Genomic DNA, 22,335 nt, shown 5'->3' with positions numbered 1-22,335 from the left:
GTCTTGTTAAAGAAAACTTTTACCAAGTGTCGAAATTTGAGAGAAATAGGAAAAAACTACAAGAGAGAGAAGTAAAAACCTGAGTAAAAACCCAGCAAGCTTGGAAAAACCTCGGCCACGTCTTGAATTAGCCTGAGTTTAATCTAGATTCTAGCATGCTCAGTTCCCCCATGTTGAAGGGCCCCGTGTTGCGATTAAGATTATATTTTTCTTCATGAATGCCTATGGCTTCCTTGATGATGCGGTCCCAGTAGTTTGAAGTTTAGGCTGATTTCTGTGTTGCTGAAATCTGATCTATGTCCCTCATTGATTGAATGTTCTGCTAGTCTTGAATTTTCAGAATGGAAATACTTGATGTAGCTTTGGTGTTCTTTACAGCGTTGTTCTATTGTCCTACCCATCTGCCCAATGTATGCTTTCCCCAAGCTGGACCCAGCTTGGTTAGTGATAGTTAACCGGAAGCGTGCATGCAGCAGACATGCCACCCAATTGGTCCGCCATCTTCACTGGGATCCATCCTCCACGAACGTATATACAGCAGGTTGACGCTCAGAACTGCACTTCTACCCTGAAGATGAGAGTGACGTTAGCTCTCGAAAGCTTGGAATCTTTTCCACAACTCACCTTGTCGATAGCCCGAGAGAATCTTTTAAACTTTTCTTCATTACTTGTTGCTAGAATATTTGTAATAGTTTTGTGGAACTGTAAAGCTTTTTTTTTCTAGAAATCTCCAAACATCCTGAAATTTGCCGTCAAGTATTGGTAATATTTTAAAAATTACACATATCTCTCATAATATTTCCATGTAACTTGCAATAAAACATAAGTTATACAGAATTATGTTTTGGTGTAAGAAGTTAATTTAACCACATAACAATGTATTGTTTAACAGAGCTTGTGGATTGAGAGGACAACCCTTGTGACAGCAAGCTCCCTCCCTGGAATCCTGCGCTGGTTCGAAGTGGTCGACAAGAAAGTGGAAGAAATCCCTCCGGTGCAATATGCCTGCGAGACAATGGAGAACGTGAATCGTGAACTGCGGCAACTCATATCTCAGTATTCTTCTGACCCCAAGAGGAACATAAATCCACTCAGTATGCGACTACAGGTGGGTTCAAATTTATAAAAGCTTCAATAATATTGCATCCAGCAATGTAAGTGTACACTATTTCAGATGTTGTGTCGCCATTTATATTTTGTACAGTGTTTTCTTCTGCAGTCAGTTATTACAAGGTGTCCAAAAAGTCATGCAACCAAGACTTTGAATGTACGTTACTTTTGTACAAGAAGCGATAGACATGAATCTTACACTGGGTATTACCTTGTCTATGTGGATATTTTATAAACATTAAACAAGAAAAATCCTGCTCTATATGAATGTTCAGTATACGGAAAAAGTTACTAAGGTATAGAAAAGTTTTTGTTCGAAATAAAAACAAACTTGAGTCACTTGCAATAATTTTCAATGTGTATCGATGGTCTGTGTGGGTATTTATAACATTTATGAAATTACGATAAATATTTATGCATTACAGATTATTTATGGGAGTTAATTATGACATTCATAAAAAAGTTCTTTATTTTAATTACAAGGTGTACTGGCAACGCAGGTGTGGCTTTGTTATTCCATCAGTGCCCAGATGAAATAAAATATTTGAAATTTATTGTACAAAAACTAATCTAACTATCTTCTTGTATGAAAAATTTCAAATCTTTTATTTCATCTGGGCATTGATTGAATAACATAACCAGATATTTGGGCACACCTGGTAGTGCCCTCTGACATGACCAGTGTTGCCAATAAACCTTGTTATAATAAAAAACAGCTTGAAATATTGAATGCAGTGTTTGTTCCAATGCAATTGCCACTTCTGTGGCTGAATGTGTTGAATGGTCTATTCACTGTCACAACACCAAAGGCCCCAGGAACAAGTCCAGCCCCCTTCATAGGTTTCATCTAATCAGTGTGGTATTTCAAAAATTTCAAGTGGTAGGGGAGCCTTATCTGAAAAGTTTTTACATGCTTGCAATGACGTAAAGTAGAAGAAAATATATTGTATGAATTGGATGTACCAGGTGTTTCAGAAATAATTGAGGGGTTGCAAGTAAAGAATTGAACTTACGTTAATGAAGCCCGTCTAGAAACAGTTTATTTTTGACACCTACAAATGTTCAGTATGTGAGTGTGTACACCACAGGTGACACAGCACACATCGACACGATAGTCTACTTCTTGCCACACTCGCATCAACATGGGCCTATCAATAGTGTCTATCGTTGCTATCGTTAGGGCTGCAATATCACACGGCATCTGTGAGATGAATACCCTGTCTTTGATGAAACCCCACAAAAAGAAGTCACATGGTGTAAGGTCCGGTGATCTTAGGGACCAAAAAATTGCACAAAACATTTTGAGTGTCACCTTGCTACAGGAATGTGAACTCTCAGCCTAACAAAACATACACGCACAAACTGTTTGCGTTCCTCAATCATTCTGGACTGATTTCATTAACGTAAGTTAAGTAGTTTTACTTCCAATAAATTTTTGTAACCCATCAATTATTTATGAAACACCCGGAATAATATCCACGAAATACCAAAAATTAGTTATCAGTAGGGGGAATGTAGGAACCAGAATGGGTTCCCTTTCACCCCATCTTTAAATACCCCCTGCTACTAATCATCATCATTCATCCTCACCACAACTTACCAGAAGTGGTTTAAAAGCAATGTAAATCAAGAAAAATACAAACATGTTTTCAACTTAGACTCACAAAGGAATAGAGAGGCTGCCATATACAGTGGAACCTCGATGTTACCTTTTTCAGGGGACCAAGCTGAAAAAAATTAAAATGCAGGAAAATGTAAAATCAATGAAAATTTTATAACATTTTACTATGTTGGGACCATCAATATTGAATGGACAATGCAGAAAAATGTAAAATCAGGGCTCCTCTTTTTTCCTGGTTATGCCCTTCATGTTTGTCCTATTCCAGCATATGAGAAAAATTTAAGGAAAATCACTTTGAGTATCATGTAAGTTGCATCAAGAAAATACATCTTTCTGTTGGAGAAATAGAAAGTCTCAGGGAAATAAGATATGCAAAGTTTCTTGGAAATATGCTTGAAAACACAAAGGAGTGGTAATTTTATAATACTGAATTTGTGTACTCAAGAATTCGGTTAAAAAAATCACATGGCAATTTGACATTATTTGCTAACATTGCTTGGGAAATACAGTATGTCCCAAAATGATTATTGTGGTTTCATAGTTGTTTAATTTCCCTTATATGTTGGGTACAAGGACAAAGCTTACATGGGAGAAAACAACAACTCAATGAGTGTACATAGTGTACCTTATAAATGTTCAATGTGAGCACCTTTCATGACATGGCACACATCCACCCGGTAGTCCAATGTTTCTTGATGCTTTCGTTCGACACACTTGGACGTCCAGAACTCTTCATTTTGCAGACACATACAATTGTTTGAAACTTATTAAACCAGTGACAAATGTTGTTATCAGACGGAGGATCACTTCCAAATTGCCGGCGAAAAGCTCTGTGAACTCAACAGCAGAACCACACCTTAAAAATTCAATGATACAAAGGACTTCTGCATGGGAGTCACCATCTTGTAATACACACACGCTGCTGTGACTGGTGGTAAATGAATGATAGGGTAGCAAGCTTCCACAGGCATTTTTATCGTACATGTATGATATAAACATTCACCTTCGTCTGTTGCAATATACCAACTACTTGAAACCTCTATAATCATTTTGGGACACAGTGTATATTATTTACAGGTTTGAATAGTGGTGTCCTATAATTTGCTTTACATTCTTGAACAATGTGTCCTACAACTTCTCATTCATATTTTTAGTTTTCTGGCAATCCTAAGGAAGAAAAAGACAGATACATAATAATTTGGAGCCTAACATTGCATACCACTGTATGTACGAGGGCAAATCGAAAAGTCTTTGCCCCAATTTTCTTCAGTCGAAGTAATAAACATGCAGCGAAATCAAAATTTAGGAATTGTTCTATGTACCTTGTATTATTTTTCCACATAGTCACAACAGCAGTTCAGGTATTTGTCCCATTGCACCACTAGTTTGGAGATGACACTGTTGTAGAATTCGGCCGTTTGATCCTGGAACCATCGCCGGACAGTGCCCTTTGCTTCATCGTCACTAGTGAACCTCTGTCATGCCAGGAACTTCTTCAGCGGATCGAGCACATGAAAATCACTGGTGGCGTGTTGTGGACTATATGGTGCATGCTCCAGAATCTCCCATTCAAATAACTAAAGTCTGTCGATGGTCCTGTTTGCCATGCAGGCAATGTTTTCCATTGTGAGCGAGGAGCGAGAATGCCCCGACTGCTCATTGTCATGATGGTCTTCTCAGCCATTTTCGAACTCAACACCACCACTGCCTGCACACTTGTCTCCATACGTTGGCTGCATTTCCCTATGGATCTCAATAGATCCATAGAAAACGAATAACACTTTGCTGCTCATACGACGTGAACGTGTTGAGTACTACAGCCATCTTTGCAAACTGACAGCATCGCCGTACCATGGAGCAGCCGAGAATTAACGCTGGGCCATTTCAAGAAAAACCCATTGCATTGAATATATATATATATATCTCGGTTTCTTAATCACACTAATATTTCGGCTAGAAAAAAATAGGTTATGTAATGCTACTGTATACAAAGAAATTGCTAAATCGTGTTTCTTGTTTTATTTCCAGGGTATTATTGATGCCAACGTGATGGGTGGAATTTCCAAATATCAGGAAGCATTTTTCTCTGCAGAGTTCATGAAGACACATCCAGAGTTTTCAGAGCATGTGTACAAATTGAAATCCCTTATCATGGATCAGGTAAGGTGTTCATTTTTATAAGACTGTGAAAGTTTTGTGGAAACTGTGGAGGCTTAAAAACTGTCATGATTACTGAAATAAATAAAAGAGACGTGCTAGCATGAAAATTTTACTTATGAAGTAGTAAATACTTAGTTTGGAACTTAATGCCATATTGGCATCTTTAATAAATTACTTAATAAGATGATGCATAAATACATGCATACAGTGTGTATGGAGAAGTAACAAGTTACATTTGTATTTTTTCCTCAGTATTTCTCTAGTCATATATATTTTTTTTACATTTGTATTTTTTAATATTTTTTGTTCTTTCACAATTATATTATTTTATGAGTAATATTACTGCAATGAATATATTCGTAATTGTAGGTATATGTGAAATTCTTTATTTCTCTTTAGTTCAATCATTCTGCCTATCTGAATTCATATATTATAATATAATATACTTATATTTTCTTATGTAGCTCATGGCAAGGTTAGGTGGTAGAGCAGCCTACGGCTGAACTTCCCTGCTAAATAATGGAATTATTATTATTATTATTGTACACAAATAACTCATGAGTGCCTAATTATTTTTACAAATTTACATGATTCCGCACATGGAGAGTGACAAATGTAGGAGTAGATCCAATTTCAGCATAATTAATTTTACAAAGAAAAAGTATTTCTATTTAGTAGGGATGGGCCATTGTGAAATTTTAGTCGATACCCATAAACTACCGATATAAAATTAACTTATACCGATAACCAATATTCTACCGATCATATATAAAATTCAAATGATTCATTGACCTCCTCAATAAATGTATGTTACTAGTGAACAAAGCTTTTGTAATTTAAAAGAAGTTGCATAGTAGTTAACATTCACTTTTTTAAAAGTACAGAATAGAGATTATTTCTTTATTTCCATTACAAAATGGCACACTATTGCACTAAATTGTAAAATATTTATAGATATCAGATCGGGAAAATTATCGATAATTTTACTGACACACCATTATGATGATACCGATAGAGTCTTGATTAATCTGTCACATCTCTACTATTTAGGAAGCACCAAAAAATGCTTCAAAACACATAGCAATGTAATCAGTATGATGCAAACTGAAGTTAACCAATTGTTGATAAGCTGATTTCTTGTTATTTTTCATCATCCCCACTCCCCCACTTTTTTCCTCCTTTGCATGAAGTGCTTATTTGATTTTGTTGTCATTCCAGATTCATATTTTGGACAGTGGCCTGGTTCTGCATGGGCAGTTGGCTCCCTCTGGTGTCCAGCCACTGCACCGCCGCCTGCTGGAGCGCTTCACTCAGCTAAGACAGGGCCTTCGGGACATGGGGTCGCCTGGACACAGAATTACAGTGGGACCAACCAAAAGAGCAGATGGAGACTCTGTAATAGAAACAAGGAAGCCAACCAGTATTATAAAGTAAGTTGTTTGTTGTTGCTTTTATAACTATTATTAATTAATGCAACCTTGGTGGCAAGCACACCAGTGGTCAACTTTCGATCTTGCCACTGAAGTTCTTTTATGTGGGATTTCTTTGTGAGCATCTCTTCATCAATTTTATCCAATCATCATTCGTCTCATTGTTGTGATTAGCTAAAAGTGGCAGAAAAGTGATCTAAATAGCAAAAAAATACAAATTAAATATTATCAGGCCTGGATTTAGGAGGAGGCTGCAGATTGATTGGAGAACAGTTGCTTTGAAAAGAGACATATATATATATATATATATATATATATATATATATATATATATATATATAGCCACACACACACACAAATGATGAAGGAGACAGTAAGCATTTACCACACGAAAAGAAAAAGTTTGATATTTCGCGGTAGTGTCCGCATTGTCAACAGAGAAGAAAGAAGTCGTGTCACGAAGTGCAGGCACACAGAATCTATATATATATAAAGTGAAAGAGGAGAGAGAAAACACTCACAAGATGCAGAAAAACTTCAGAATGAGAAAGAGTGCCTGAAGGGCGGATTAACAAAAATGGTGTAGGAAACAGTAAACACTTACCATGATAGAAGAAAGGTCTTATATTTCGAGGCTATAGCCTCATTGTCACATGTAGGTAGAAAGAATGGAAGTAAACGAAAGCGAAGAGCCACAGAATACTGATGCCAGCGTCCGCACAGTGGTGCCAGAAACAAGTGATAGAACACTTGTTTTACGAACAGATCCTTTCACCAGTGTTTACTGCTGGGTGGATACCCAATAAGCATTTCTCCATTCCCTACCAATCCGCACCTCCCCCCCCCCCCCACCATCTACCCTGCAGTAAACACTGGTGATAGGATCTGCTCGTAAAACCCATGTTCTATCACTTGTTTCTGACACCACTGTGCAGACGCTGGCATGAGTATGCTGTGCCTCTTCGCTTTTATTTACTTCCATTATTTCTACCTACATGTGACAATGGGGCTATAGCCTCGAAATATAAGACTTTTTGTTCTATTGTGGTAAGTGTTTACCGTCTCCTACATGATTTTTGTGTATATATATATTTAAAATGTGGTAAAACTTAAGAATAAACTGATCTGAAATATTTGGTGATACCAATATGAAATTTACTAATACCGATAACCAATATTCTGCCAATCCAATTTAAAATTGCAAATGTTCCTTGAATAACATAGAGCCACGGTAGTCTAAGTTAGTAGGGTGTCTTGACTGCCACATGGGAGACCGGGGTTCGATTCCCAGGGTTGGTGATCTAAGGTCAGAATTTTACCAGTATTGTTCCCACATAAAGTGGCTCTGGAGCTCACCAAGCCTCAAATCAATGGGTTCGTGGAAGTTAAAGGTGGCCGGAGCTGGTGCTGACCACATTGCATCCAAAAAGACCAAAATCGAGAATGTGTGGGGCTCTACCCCCAACATTTCCAAAATTTGCCTCCATGTCACAGTGCTATATGCACTTTACTTTACCTTACTTTGAATAACATATAAGTGGTTCATTAAGGTCCATAATTAATGTGTGTTACCGGGTGATTACAATGGGTTGTGTTTTGGAAAAAAGAACTGTGTATGTGGGTGTTTATAAAAATTGAGCATGTGAGTTACAAGAAAATTGTAGAACCTTGCACTCAATTACTATAGATATATTAGTAATTTTCCCAGTAAACTGATACACTGATATGCCCATGTCAGCTAATACCAATATTAGTATTAGTAATAGTATTGATTGATTTGTCACATCCCTACTAAAAATATAAATAACCATCTGAATAACTTGTCCTAAAATTATACTTGAAATTGTGCCTAGGTTGGCTCTCCACATACAGAAAAACCATACATCATACAAGGACTAATGGCCGTGTGCACGAACGAAGATCAAATTTTAAACTCGGATCGGGAAAGGATCACTGGAAAATTCCATTGCACGAAGACGGTTCAACACTTGATCGCGATCTAGGAACATCAAAACGAGTTTATCTTCTGAACGGCCATTCGAGACCGTTTTGATGGCCGATCCTGGTTCACGATACTGACGCTTCGACTGCAGGCAGTTGTTTTTGAATATAAACAAAGCGGAAAGTGATATCGAGGGCGTGCAAACGCTAGAGATGTTGGATGTACAATGCTGATAATTCGAGAGTTGTGTAAAGTAAACTAAAAACTGCCAAAATAATAATAATAATTTGTGGTTCTGTGGTGCAAAGTCGAAATTTTTCTAAATATTGTACTTTCTATCCCAGAACACAAAACATGTGCAAGTGCAAGGTAAATTAGAACAGAGCAATGTTACGATATTGCTACATGGTGTTGCTACACGACATGACAATATAAATATATAAGAATTAAGAAATGAAAAATTCAAATACTTACCACAATACAGTAATAATAATAATAAAATATCTTTATTGAGCGGGCGAGTTTCAGCGTACGCTGTTCTCTCGCGAATGCATTTCGTAAGGCATTGAAGTCCCGTAGAAGAAGGTTCCATGCTTTCTCCTTATTCTTTTGTCTTATGCCGTCAGTTCTTTTTTAAGATTATTATTTCTTTACACCCTACTACATCCTTGTACTCGTCGACAAGGTTGATCAGTACATTTCTCAAATTCAGATAAGTTTGTAGCCCGAATTACTTTCTTCTCCTACACGTTGATACTTTAACACATCACACTATTCGGTGGGGTTCTTGATTGTCATTTGTTTTAGCCAACCAATCAGGTATAGCCTTACAAATTAATCTCGGATCATTTGAACGGAATCTCTTGAACGTCGTTTTTCGTTGGTGCAATGCAAATCTTTAAACCAAGTTCATTTAGAGTGGATCAAAATTGATCCCGCTCATCTGAACTTCGAAATAATCGGCGTTGGTGCACTCGGCCATAAGCCACACTATGATCCATGTATCAAATTGTAAAATACATAGTCAGCCATGAAAAATATGTTAAATTCTTAAGTCTGTGGTTTAACGAAAATTTTATCTTGTAATTGCAAATTAATAGCCTGGCCAGTAAGCTAGGTAAGTTGAAGTAGTAATCTAATAATGGCAGCACTGCAGTATTACAATGTGAGGTTGGGTGGTTCAGTAATCCTCTGTGTCCACTGTCCAGGATCACACATTTCTGTAGGTAGTGTCAGCAGCCAGCTTTTACGTCTCTTTTTTTGCATAATCCCTGTTGCTGATAAGATGATTGGACCAACAACTACATTGTTCTACTTCCATAGGTACTTTATCTCATTGTCAAGATCATTATATTTATATATTTTTTCTGATATTTTATTTTCAGTGTTCCTTTCGAGAGGTATGAGTATGAAGAGTTTTTTGTCTAATCTACAGTTGTTACAAGCAAGCGCATGCATTTTCTGATTTACATTTTGGGAGAACACGTTCCCTACACCTAGTGACGTGCATTGAGGAGTAGCTAGTCTAGCACAGATAGATCAATCAATCTCACATCTCTAATTATTTTCAAATCACAATATTTATTGTCTTGTTAAAGCCACAGTTCATTTGCAACACTTTTTTTTCACATGCTTCTCGTCCCTCGGTCTGATCTGCGGGCAAAGCTGGGCTAGCTCGCTCTTCCTGCACCTTACCAGCTCCAGGTAGAATCGGTCGCCAGAAGGGAAAGGGAAAATTTCTGCCTCTACCTCCCTTGTCCCCTCGCCCCCCACCCCAATGGTTGAAAGCCTGTGCTTTCAGGTCCTCCAGTCCATCTCCTATAGGACAGATAGGAGATTGGTTTCCCTGCGATTTCTTTGTAAATCCTCAAAAGAACATGGGGGAAAATTTTCTGCAGTACTTACGTTCTCTGTATTTACACAACTTTTTACACGTTGTACAATATGTATGCATAATATGGCATGTAGTTGTATTATTTTATGAAATGGGAACGTATTATGTGCAGACAATAATGTTATGCTTTTTTTACCCCAAATATAACAAATATTTGCTCAGGCTCTCTCTCGGCCTCCTGGGTAAGTTAAACAGTCATAAATCCGGATATATTTATTTGGTCAAAAGAACTCGCATTCATATTGTTGTTGTTGGTTTGGTTCATTTTACTTCGCTTTTCTGCCACATTTGGTTATCACGAAAATAAGGTTGAGTGATGATATGATGAAATTGATGAAGAGACCTCACAAAGAACAGTCCAGGCCGGGATTCGAACCCGTGATGTGCATGCATTCTTGTTCCTATGTGCTGCACTCTGCAGTGAATAATGAAATAAATTGGAATGAAAAATGTATCCCAGAACTCAAAAAGCCAAATGAATATTATTGAAGAAACTACAAAAAAAAATGTTTTGTTACCTGTTTTGTTTCTGTGCATAAAGTGGACTTAAAACACCAAATCGACCAACAAATCATCCAGCCGTGGGGGAGTGGTTATCACAACGCACTATGACACCATGGGTGTTCTTTTGTTTGTTCATTCATTAATTTTATTGTATCATCTTTGCGATTAACCAAACGTGAGAAGAAAGGGATGCTAAGTAACGAAAATCAAATCAAATCATTGATTGATTGCTTGATTTGTTTTTATTTTACTTCGATTTCCTGCTAATTTTGGATAATCGCGAAGATGATATGATAACATTGATGAAAGGGGACACACAAAGAACGCCCATGGCCAAGCCGAGATTCAAACCCAGGATCTCTGGTTTGGTAGTCAAATCAAATCGGTATTTATTTTCGAAAGGGGGTGGGAGTTATGTGTACTTGTTGTTTGTACTCATTCATCATTTTGCAATCTTTTCCTGTTTTAGATGTTCTATTTTTTAGGAATACTGGGCCCTAAAGGGGGGAGGGGTATGACCCACATCAACCCCCCTTGGGTACGCCACTAATTGCTACCCCAAGTGTCGACATCACCGCACGTCACTGCCTACACCAGACATTTATTTGTAATTTGATGAATGCTACAGTTATAATAGTAGGAGAAATTTAACAAAAGCAAAAAAGAAACAGTATCTCCTTTAAAAGTCTATGTCTTCTGTGTTTTATTTATCTTTTTGTCACATGCTTTTCCTCAATTATGTAACCTGATGAAGATGTTCTAGGGTCTAAATTTGTAGTACCTGAATCGTGGTAATGCCATCTGTTTCCCATTTGTCTTGTGGTTTACCCGATACAATCCTTTGAACATGAACAAATTATATCATGTATTCCTTTCAATTCCATGTAAGTGGTTTTCACATTTTTATATCTATCAACTGTGCATTTGAAATTTATTGAAGATTTAAAAACAAATTTGAAGTCATTTTTTCTTTTCTCTCTCTCTCTCTCTTTTTTATTTTATGCAAACAATTCCTTTTTCATCAGAATTTTCATCATTGTCCACTTGTTTTAGTTTTTTGAAGAAAAAAACACGTTATATTTAAATAATTTCGGACTTTATAGGGAATAAATATGATTCCTCTTTACACTATCAATGCAGTTATTAGGCTCCAACAATGTAATAACATCTTATGTACCAAAGAAGTATTTGACAAGATTTATTGCACAATTTTTTTTTTTGTTAATTTTTTTCTGTTGTTGTAACTGTAACATTTATAAAATTACAAAGAAGTGTGATGAAAGGGGCATGTATTCTACTGAAAGCCGACCTCTGTGGCAGAGTGGTTAGCACAGTGCGCTAGAACACCAGGGGTTCCAGGTTCGAATCCCAGCCTGGGTATAGTTGATTTTTGTGTCTCTTCATCATGTCATCACTCATCCTTTTCTTAGCAAATAGAAAGTGACAGAAATGCGAAGTAAAATAAACCAAATGAGTCATGTTCTGCTGAAATGTTACATAAAAAATTCCATGTGCTTTCTTGAAACAACTGTAAATAGGAGCAAAATTCTACAATTTCAACAAGAATTATGTCTACGAGGTATGTAGTTTCTTCTGCCTTATCTACTCGGACAATGTCTGGTTTCTTTTGCAAAGATGGGGCTGTCTGTGACAATCTGTGTGTTCCAGTATATCTTATGTGTGCCATTGTGTTGAATGTTAATTGGTCATGTGCTTTGTCTTCAATTTGAATGTTGTGTTTGTTACAGAGAATTTGGAAATAATTTTTGCTGCTTTATTATGTCTGGGCAAGTATTGTTTCTGACTTCATGATATGTTTCCTGTAGTTTTTAGTGGCTATCATGAAGCCTTCCATGACTGGGTTTAAGTCACCAGATTAACCATGACTTTCTTCACACTTCTCTTAAAATTTATCCACCCTACCCAAAGTTTGCAACATCCCCAATTTTTTTTCACAAAACTCCATTTTATGTTCACCTTGGCTTTAAATTTACCTTTACACCCTCTTAAAATTCCACTATCCCCTACCCCCACCTTCACTTGGAAATTTAGGATAAACCCCTACCAAAGGAGTGGCATGGCATAGGGATTTATGGCTTTTTTTGAGTTTCTAGAATTGAGACGAATTTGCATTCAGAAGACTTTGCTCATTTTTTGCATTCTGTCGTGCTGCCCTGATTAATTCCTAGGCATTTCTAGGCATCTCCAGTTTGCATTTCTTGTATGTCTGTGTTGTCTATTAATTATGAATTACTTCTTGCAAACTCTCCCTTTCTTGATTCCCAGTATCCTACATTTGTTGATTCCAAATGTTTTTAGATTTGAAGTCTTGAAGCTTTCCTGGTGACGAATGATGAAAAGATTCTCTCGTGTTATCAACCAGGTGAGTTGTGGAAAAGATTCGAAGCTTTTAAGAGTTAACATCACTCTTATCTTCTACCCTCGTATGCATAAATGCTCGACTTCTACCCTGAATTTGAGAGTGATGTTAGCTCTCAAAAGCTTGGAATCTTTTCCACAACTCACCTGGTTGATAGCACAATATTTTCATCGTTTTTAGGTTTGTTGAAAACAACTGGTTTTGTTAAGCTTTGAAGTCATTTGGATGTGGTCCAAAACAGTTTTAAGTCATATATTTTTGTTATACAACCATTATTTCAGTTCACTCTTACAATCATTGTTATCAGAAATACTCATTTTGAACATGTAAGGCTAAAACTACTGACTCGGTAGCCAAATGTACAAATGCTAAACTTCCAATTTCACCCCTAATGGTCATGGATTTGAGTCCTAGCATAGGCTTAAGTGTTCTTCTTGACAATCCCATCAATTTTATTTAATCATCACTCGTCCTCATCTTCATGACAAGCTGAAATGGCAGAAATGAAACATAACAAAAATATAAAATGAAAATGCCATTCAGAGAAAATTATGTATGCAAACTGATATATTTTTCATCTTTCTAGTACTCCACTACCTCCATTGCCGATCGACAAGAAATCCAACCCTCCAGATCCACCAAGCAACCGGTCGTCTACCTCCAGCAGCAGTGTGTACGGCCACCTTGTACCGGATGATTTAGGAACAGACGATGAGGATATCTACAGCAAGCCAATGGTATTTTTGCATGTGCTCTCAATCATAAATAACAATAGCCTACGTTGCTTGTTATGTTTACGTGTAAGACATATGAGACTTGTTTGAATTGTAGAAATGAAAAGAAGAGAATAATAGTGCTTCAATTTATTATTAGAAGATTCAACCAGTATGCTGTTAAATTTGTTATTTGAATTTTTTTATAATTGTAAATGGTACCACACTATTGATTGTATGAACTTTGATTTGTACATAACCATTCTTCATTCTGTAGTAAAATGTTTGTGTATTCTGAGCATTTCAAGAGTACAAATATTAGCCATACAGTAAAACAATGTACAGGCTTAGTATATATTGTTGAAATGTATTAGCATTAGGACTGAGCCGATACCAATACCGATGTATCAGTATTGGAAAGTACTTGCAATTTACCGAAATCGACTGATACCTTTGCATCACTTTGGCCTTTCACGGACTCTGCAAAACTGACACGTGACATTTTCAAGGGTCTAATTATCCTCGAAATCATGCAAAATTCGAAGTTTATTTTCATTTTTCACCACTTTTGTGAAAAAACTGAATTTTGTGATTACATAACAGGTAATTTAATATTCTGATATAATTCTTAAATATTTTAAAGTTAAAAACATGGTAAAATAATGTATATAATTAGAATGAAATACTTACACACTAATATTCATCAATTTTTTTAAATGACTTTTTAATTGTTACAATGTTCAAGAATCAGTATCGGTATCGGTGGGAATCATTGCTGGTATCGGTATCGGTTGAAGGTAGTATTAGCTCAGCCCTAAGAAACATGCAAACTGAACTGATGAAACTAGTGCAGTATACTACTAGAATAGAGTAAGTTACTCTTTCAATTGCCTTCCTGCTTGACGTTTAATACACAGTATGTCCAGATTGTAGCTGACAGTTTTTAAATAGTTATTACATTTCAACAAACTGAGCTTTTTTGTTAACAAAGCTTTGCAAGAGCAATAGTACATTTGTGAGTTTGATTCAGCAAATTTTCATGCATGTACAACCAGCTGTAGCAGCGCTAGTGTCACTCAAACAAAAATGGCTTCAGTACAGGAAAAAGCATGTATAGCACACAGAAGTCAATAAGGGAGGTGAGCAGGCAGCTAGAAATTCCAAAGTTCACTGTTCATGAAGTTCTGCACAAAAGGCTACGTTTGTACGCATACAAGGTGCAGTTGTTGCATGAAATTAAGCCAGATAACAAGCTGAAAAAATATTAATTTGCCAGTGACATTCTGCAGAAGATAGATGTTACCCTTTATACTTCTTTCTTCGAGGGTACATCAAACACATGGTGCATTCTGACAAAATATAGATGATCTACGAGAACTGCAGGACCGTATTCAAAATGCTCTTGCTTCTGTAACTGTTCAGATTGCAACAAAACACGTGGAGGGAGATGGAATGTGGGCTACACATTCTCCATGCAACAAACAGAGCTCATGTTGAGCTACGAATATATTAAGCTATACTGAGCTGTAACTGCTTCCAATAAAACTGGTTGAGTTTGCTTTCAAAATTTATGTTTTTGTTTCTATCTACTCTCACCATATTATAACTGCCAGGTACCACTCCGGACACCATATACTGGTAATAAAAACTGTTTTTCATATTGTGACCAAACCATGAGAAATGTGTCAGACATTGATTATTAAAAGCTATAATGAGTATGAGAAACAGTTTCTATTAATTTTACTGTGAACGTGACTGCAAAAAGATTCTATAAAAATTTCACTATTTTGGTGTTTTCATCTCAGGAGCTTTTGGAGAAGATGAACGGCACACCAGGAACTCCAACGAGGACTTCCTTGACCTTGCCTCCACCTATTCCATCCCGTGAATCTCGCCCAAGATCTGCTGGCTACAACAACGTGTCCGAATTGTCTGCTGGAACGACCGGGAGCCTCACGAGAACTCCATGCAGAGGATCAAATGATTATTCATCATTGCCGCCAATGAAATCCAGGTCAGCAGCTACTGTAAACAGTTTTTGAGTTTTGATAAATAAATTTGAGCAAGCAGATTGATGTGTATTGTGTTTCATACATATTGCATACAAGTTTAGAAGACATGTTCAGTTCTCTGGACTTTTAACTCGTGACTAGAGCCACATATTTATGGTGAATAAAAGATCAAGATTTCAGTACAAAAACTAGTCACATTTCAGGATCAAGAGCGATATATAAAATGACATTTCGGTGTTACAATGTTGAATAAAAACCTAAATTTGATTTAAAAACTATACTTATTTCAAAAAATGAACATTTCACTTCTAATAGCACATTTTATGTAGTTATCAGGATATTAAGTTTATTCCTGAGTAAAGGAGTCCATTTTTGCTTCTCAAATATAACAGCAGAATTAATCAATTTTCTGTGACTTGTATAACTCTCAGGGTAATTCAGACTTCACAAAGTGTTGTGTTAGTAAATAAACCTTAAATTTCATGTTTAAGAGTATATTTGCAGTTCCTTTTGCATTATTTCATGATAAAACATGGTATCAAAATACATCTCACATCTTTTAAAAAACATGAACAATTAACACTACATTTTTTTTCTTCTTTCACATTTGGCATTTTCGTCAAAAACAAAATATGCCTTTACTCATGAGTAATTAGAGAACAGCACACTACCCTGAGTACGAAGACAGACTCAGTCTCCAAAATGTAGATATTTAAAAATTTGAAACGGTGGTTAAAAGTCCAGAAAACTCGAATGTGAATGAGCCACCACTAATCAGCTACAAAGAAGTTTAGAAGACATTTTGTAATAGATATCATTAAATTATGCTATATGCGTGGCTTCACAATGAAAGAATGAAGGTTGTGTAAATATTGTGTTAATAAAAGGATTCTGCCTTTTTTCTTTTGAAGGGAGACCAATGAGACTGATACACCAGTACCGCGTCCACCAAAGCCAAAGTGTTTGAGCAAGCCCACAAGTCCAAAGTTACCACTCAGGCATTCACTGCCCAGCACAACAGACGGGCTGAGGAATTCATGGTCTGAAACCTCCATGGACGAGGCCCCTCCTCTTCCTCCACGGGGATGCAGTAAGTATTTTTAGTACTTTTCACTTCCTATCATTTCTCATCCATTTTGTGTACATTTGTTCCAACGCGTCCCAATCTACTGTTATATTCAAATGCATGGATACATTCAAAATGTTCTGATATTATTTGTGATATTTGTCTTTATTGACGTGAGTAGTTCATTAAAACTTCATAAACAGTTAAAGCTCCAAAACGTTTTTCTTTCTCCAATTTTGTTAGATTGTAAGGAGTTTGTTTTATATACCACATTTGTTTCTAATTGCTTTCAGATATAGTTTAGTGTTAGAAGCAGTGATTAGAACTCTGCAAGACAAAAGCATCTTCACTATTGTGTATATATAGTAACTTATTAGTTGCCTCTTCACAAGAAATAAACATGTTGTTGGATCATTGATATCTCATCATTTTATGTTCTCAGTGTGGGATGACCACCTAAGCACATATTTCCATAACTTTAGAATCGTTTCAGAAGAGAAAAGACTCAAAATTATTATGCAATATTTGGCATACGCTCAGATGTCATATTAGGTATATATAAATGTGCTGGTGTGTGTGTTTTTTCACTGATTTAAGTGTCCCTGAATATTAAGTGTTTTTTGGTATTACTGGATATATATGATACATTAGTGATATGGATTCATGTTTGCAGATTGTGGTCATTTATCATTACTGAAATAGTACTTCATGACAGCATGACAGATAATAAACATTAGGAGTAGGAAATAGATGTTGAAGTGTGAACAAGAAAATAAATAGTTAAGCATGTTGTATAGTTGGCGGGTTCTTGTAGCATGTATTTGTTTTTGATAAATTGTAATAAATCGTGAAATAGGGCTGGGAATCTACGCTGTGACATTTTAGTTTTCCATCTTTACAGCCCTTGATAAAAGGACCAACAATTTATTCATAGATACAGACCAGATTCCACCAGCACCACCTAAAAGATTAGTCAAGAAGGTAATCCTTTAGACTCTATGTTAGTAGTGATACTTTTGATTTAGTGTGCCTGAGTGTGTGCATAATTACTATGTTGCCTGTAGATATATATATATATATAGTATTTTTGAAACTAGACCTTAGATAGTGTTTATGCCTGAATAGTTGAGTATAGCATGTAAATTCTGTAGAGCATTATTAATTTTTATGTGTGGAACTATTTTAGGCAAAATCTAACACCAAATGGTAACATTGCAGGCAGTTACATGCACACTGCAAACTTTTACACATATTTTAAATCAGTGTATTTCAAACTCAATTTTGCAGCAACAAATTGATTAGATCTCGTTAGTTCCAGTCTGAATCTGGATAGAAATGAGAAGTTGTAAAATGCAAATTTTTCATGTGTGTGTGTGTGTTTATCCCTTGTTTTGATGCATTTGTTATGTTGTGGACTAACTGCAAAAGTATGTTAATGCAATGACATATTATGATACAAATTACATTTGCTATCAGAGTTGAAAATTGAATCATACTGTTCAACTTGCATGTCTTAGCAATAGCAGGTAGGATTCAATGTTTTTTTCATCATGAACTGAATACCGGAGATTAAATTTTTTACATATCCTCTTTCCAGTATGACAATAAAGATTTTCAACTGTAACCTTAAGTAGAATATACTAAAGTACATGAAGCATGACTACATTAACATGAGTCTCAAACAGCATAAAAATTGTCAAAGAAGCATGCTTTAAACATTTTACAATGAATTTGAAGCCTCCTTTTGGTGGCTGTTTTGAATGTAGAGTTATGTGACTTATGTGATTAACGATACATGCCCTTCCTCACAGTAGGAGTTTAGGTCATATATACAGTAATATGAGGCTAATAAGTTTTCCCCTCCACATATACTACTAATCATTTTTTGTCTATGATCCCTCCATAGAACTACGTAAGCCAAAGTCCTAAAATATTTGTTGGCAAGACACTTAATTCCATGTATATTACTATTGCATCCTTATTTGCATTAAGGCCATTGTGCATCTTTAGCCTGCACTAGCAAAGTAGTTTTTGAAAATTTCTCACCTTTCAGAAAACCACTATGGTATTCCAAATTCTGAAAGCTTACACCTGTTTAGAATTTCATCATAGAATTCTCAACATATGTCATTTTTCAAGATTTGGACGTCACAGTGGTGTTCCCAAACAAGAGATTTTTTTTAAGAAATCCTTTTATGGAGTATTGGGTAAAAAGACTTGAATTAAGTTTAATTCAAAGATATAAAGTCTACAATACCTAACTCTTCTGACTGTTAAATTATTACTTTTGCTGCCTGTAATCAGATTATGTGGATTTCAATTTTTACATTGTTATAAGTCAATATGAGCTTACTAAGCAAACACAGTCATGATCAGCAGCATGGTTCTATCTACCTAATGAATTGGTTATTGGATGTGAGAAGTAATTGTCAATGTTTTTCTTTCATAGGGCTCAGCCCCAGCCATATTCAACATAGAACCTGTAGCAGTGGACATTAACTTGGAATGTGAAAATTCCTTCAAAGCCGAATTTCCAAATTCTCCCCCGATACTCTCCCCGCGAAGTCAGCAGTTTCCCCCACCTCCCCCAATCCCACCTAAAGCTCTGACGCCTCTGACATCACCCGGCATTCCTCTGTCCATCTCCTCGAACCTCCTGAGCACGGCACTCACCCCAACCACGCCAGGCGGAATGAGCAGTCCCCACGGCACCCTCGCTAGGAATTCCACCCCTTCCAGCTTCCCCACCACCCCCCTGGTCCAGGAGAACGGGATTTCCTCCCTTCCTTGTACTCCTCTCGAGAATTACTCGGTTCCTCGTCTGCAGACGAGTCCCTCCTGAGGCAGCGCCCTGTACGGAGAATGGAAAGTCTAAGTTGCAGAGGAGGAAGCCAGATTTGACCCATGGGAATTTCTCCATTACTTCATCTCATATCATTCCGTGTGAGGCTTTCCTCAAACCAGGCTGTTTCCCAAGCCATAAATCCAAAGGAGCACAAACGCAAACACCATTATTTCCTGTGTATAATTTTGTTGCTGTCCAGATGGATGTTATCCTGATGACAGCTTTTATGTATTCAAATATATATATTCTTCATCTTTTTGGTGAAGAGTGATGTTTGTATGTCACAACCATTTTTAAAGAAAAACCGTAAAAGAAAAAATGTCTATGTAGTGTGTAAGATAGGAGTGAAAGAGAAGTTGTAAATAGTATTACTGATACTAGTCCAGGTGTGATCACTGTTGAGAAGATGGTGTCCGTTTTTATTATTGTTATTATTTTGAAAGTATAGATACTTTGTTTCTGAACAATTCAATTTTTTGGTTCAATGGGTAGTGTGAGACAGAGAATGTTAATTTTTTGATAACTAAAATTTAAATTTACAAGAAACGATTATTGGTATGTCCTTTGCGATATGAAAGTGGTAGCTTCTTACAAGCAACTGAAGAATAAATAATGAAGAGAAGGCAATGCATGTAGTTGCATACACACTTGCATGTGTATTTTACATACACTCTGTAAAATAGAACCTTGTTAGGAATGGCAGTACTTGCTCAAGTAGGTGAACAATATCTAAGCTGCTACGTTTTTGGTGTGAATGATTTTTATAATAACTATGAGGCTCTGCAAATGATGTTACATGATGTTTACAATTTAAAAACTGTGAAATAACAAGAAAAAGGGCTACAGCCAATAATATACATTAAATGAACTTCATCGATCATCACAGATTGCTGGAAATTCGGTAATTAGCTTCTTTATAAAAGGAGAGTGTAATGATACGATTAATTTTTCTTTGGTACACGAGTTTCTTTGAACAATTATAATTTGTATACATGTATTTGAAACATTCTATGAAATGTTTATAGCCATTTGTACACAACAGTACAGTCAGTGGCGTGCCCAAGGGGGGGTTGGTAGGGGTTATAACCCCCCCCTTTTGGTCCAGTATTCCTAAAAAAATAACATCAAAGGTAGGAAAAGGTGGCAAAATGAGACCTGACTACCACAAAAAGTGTACGTAACCCCTCCCTTTCGAAAATCCTGGGCACACTACTGAGTACAGTCAAAAATACAAAATAGTGCTAAAAAGAAATCTAGTACGAGAAAAGCCTTAAGAAGGGAGAAAATTACAGAAGGAAATTAATTTATCCTCTCATTTCCTATAATTTTTCTGCTGAAGTATTTTGAATGGCAATTAAATAAGTTTCTATATTTCCTAGTGCTAAAATTCATTCCGTAAATACCTGGACTTGCCTTTCTTATTGTCCCCCTTCCAGAATTGTATTTGTAATTAGAATACAAGCAGATTTGAAGATTTTAAGTAATTCTTTTCTTCACATGCACTGAAGGTTAGCAGTGAATCTGATAAATCAGTCGAGAATATTATGAATCAGTACTGCTGGAAATTTTACCTATCTTATGTTTCTAGTATGTATAACTAGCTTCCAGAATTTTGTCATTTTCTTGAATATTAAAAAAATCGTCATGCACATTGTTGTTTCATTAATTTTCTAAATGTGCAGTATTTTGTAACGGAAAATTCATCAGTCATTAGTCACAAACATTGAGTAAGCATTAGTTACTGTTTTGGTTGAATTTCGTATTGATATTGTGAGTGTTGGTATAAAAATTTTGGGAGAATTTGCATAGTCAAATACATATAATTTTAAAATATGTTAAGTTGAGCAGTCATATGCTGTGAATTGAAGGAGGTTCTATTTGAAAAAATAAGTTTCATGTCTTATTTTTCTATTGTGTTCAGTACTTTTCATGTTATTCTTAATAGGCCACGGATACTACCATATGTGCAGTACTTGGTTGTTACAACCTAACATTTTATATTCAGGCAATATTTTAAACATGTTCGCTGTTTTTCTTGTTAGTTCTTTGCCCAATCTCATTGCTACAATTAGCATTTATAACATATCTCTTGTCTTCTGAGCACATATGGGGGGAACATGTCTTTCCTGTTGCTATTTCGCAACACTTCCACAGTTTTCTTGAATGGTGTTCTGATTATTTTTTTCCCCAAGACATTATTTTTGTCTAGACAAGTCTAAATGATCTTTATTCAATGTATGTTTTCTTGATAAAGCTGAACAGTGTTTGGTACTACATGATATCTCAAAACACCTATATTGATGACTTGCATCTGATTATGTGTTGTTATGCAGATTGGCGCATATTGTATCTCCCAACTTGAAATGACAACGGAAAGATGGCAAGTGATTATGAAATAAAAATATACTCATTGGCATTTAATACAGAGTATAAAATGGGCAGTACAGACAATAGTGAACCTTGAAAATAATGTCCTCCTTCTGCTTGAATGTACTGTTCGAGACGATGCGGGAAGTCTTCCATGACGTGTGTCTTAACATGTCCTGTGGAATAGCACGTATTTCACAACATTACCCATGGATCTCCACTGTCTAACCCACCTCAGAATGCTGTGTGCAGATCCATGGCGATCTTCATTGTTCCGCCGCAGTGACTGCT

General features: G+C 36.2%; 1 protein-coding gene across 3 annotated transcripts in view; it reads left to right on the top strand.

The window, feature by feature from the left end:
• The window catches only part of spg (dedicator of cytokinesis spg), a 372,699-nt gene extending 351,972 nt beyond the window's left edge, over window positions 1-20,727 (top strand). For 2 of the 3 annotated variants that reach the window (XM_083133592.1, XM_083133583.1), the window contains 8 exons: window positions 893-1,108; window positions 4,760-4,891; window positions 6,110-6,321; window positions 13,628-13,778; window positions 15,560-15,768; window positions 16,678-16,856; window positions 17,734-17,813; window positions 19,282-20,727. In XM_083133592.1, coding sequence (XP_082989718.1) covers window positions 893-1,108; window positions 4,760-4,891; window positions 6,110-6,321; window positions 13,628-13,778; window positions 15,560-15,768; window positions 16,678-16,856; window positions 17,734-17,813; window positions 19,282-19,674 — 1,572 coding nt within the window. In that variant the 3' untranslated portion in view covers window positions 19,675-20,727. The remainder of the gene's footprint in view (window positions 1-892; window positions 1,109-4,759; window positions 4,892-6,109; window positions 6,322-13,627; window positions 13,779-15,559; window positions 15,769-16,677; window positions 16,857-17,733; window positions 17,814-19,281) is intronic. The other variant, XM_083133601.1, reaches the window with a different exon arrangement.
• Window positions 20,728-22,335: the final 1,608 nt, after the last annotated feature.

Source organism: Lepisma saccharinum, chromosome 1 (genome assembly GCF_977018435.1).
Source record: "Lepisma saccharinum chromosome 1, izLepSacc3.1, whole genome shotgun sequence".
Taxonomy (NCBI): domain Eukaryota; kingdom Metazoa; phylum Arthropoda; class Insecta; order Zygentoma; family Lepismatidae; genus Lepisma; species Lepisma saccharinum.
This window is presented reverse-complemented; position numbering and strand designations above follow the sequence as displayed.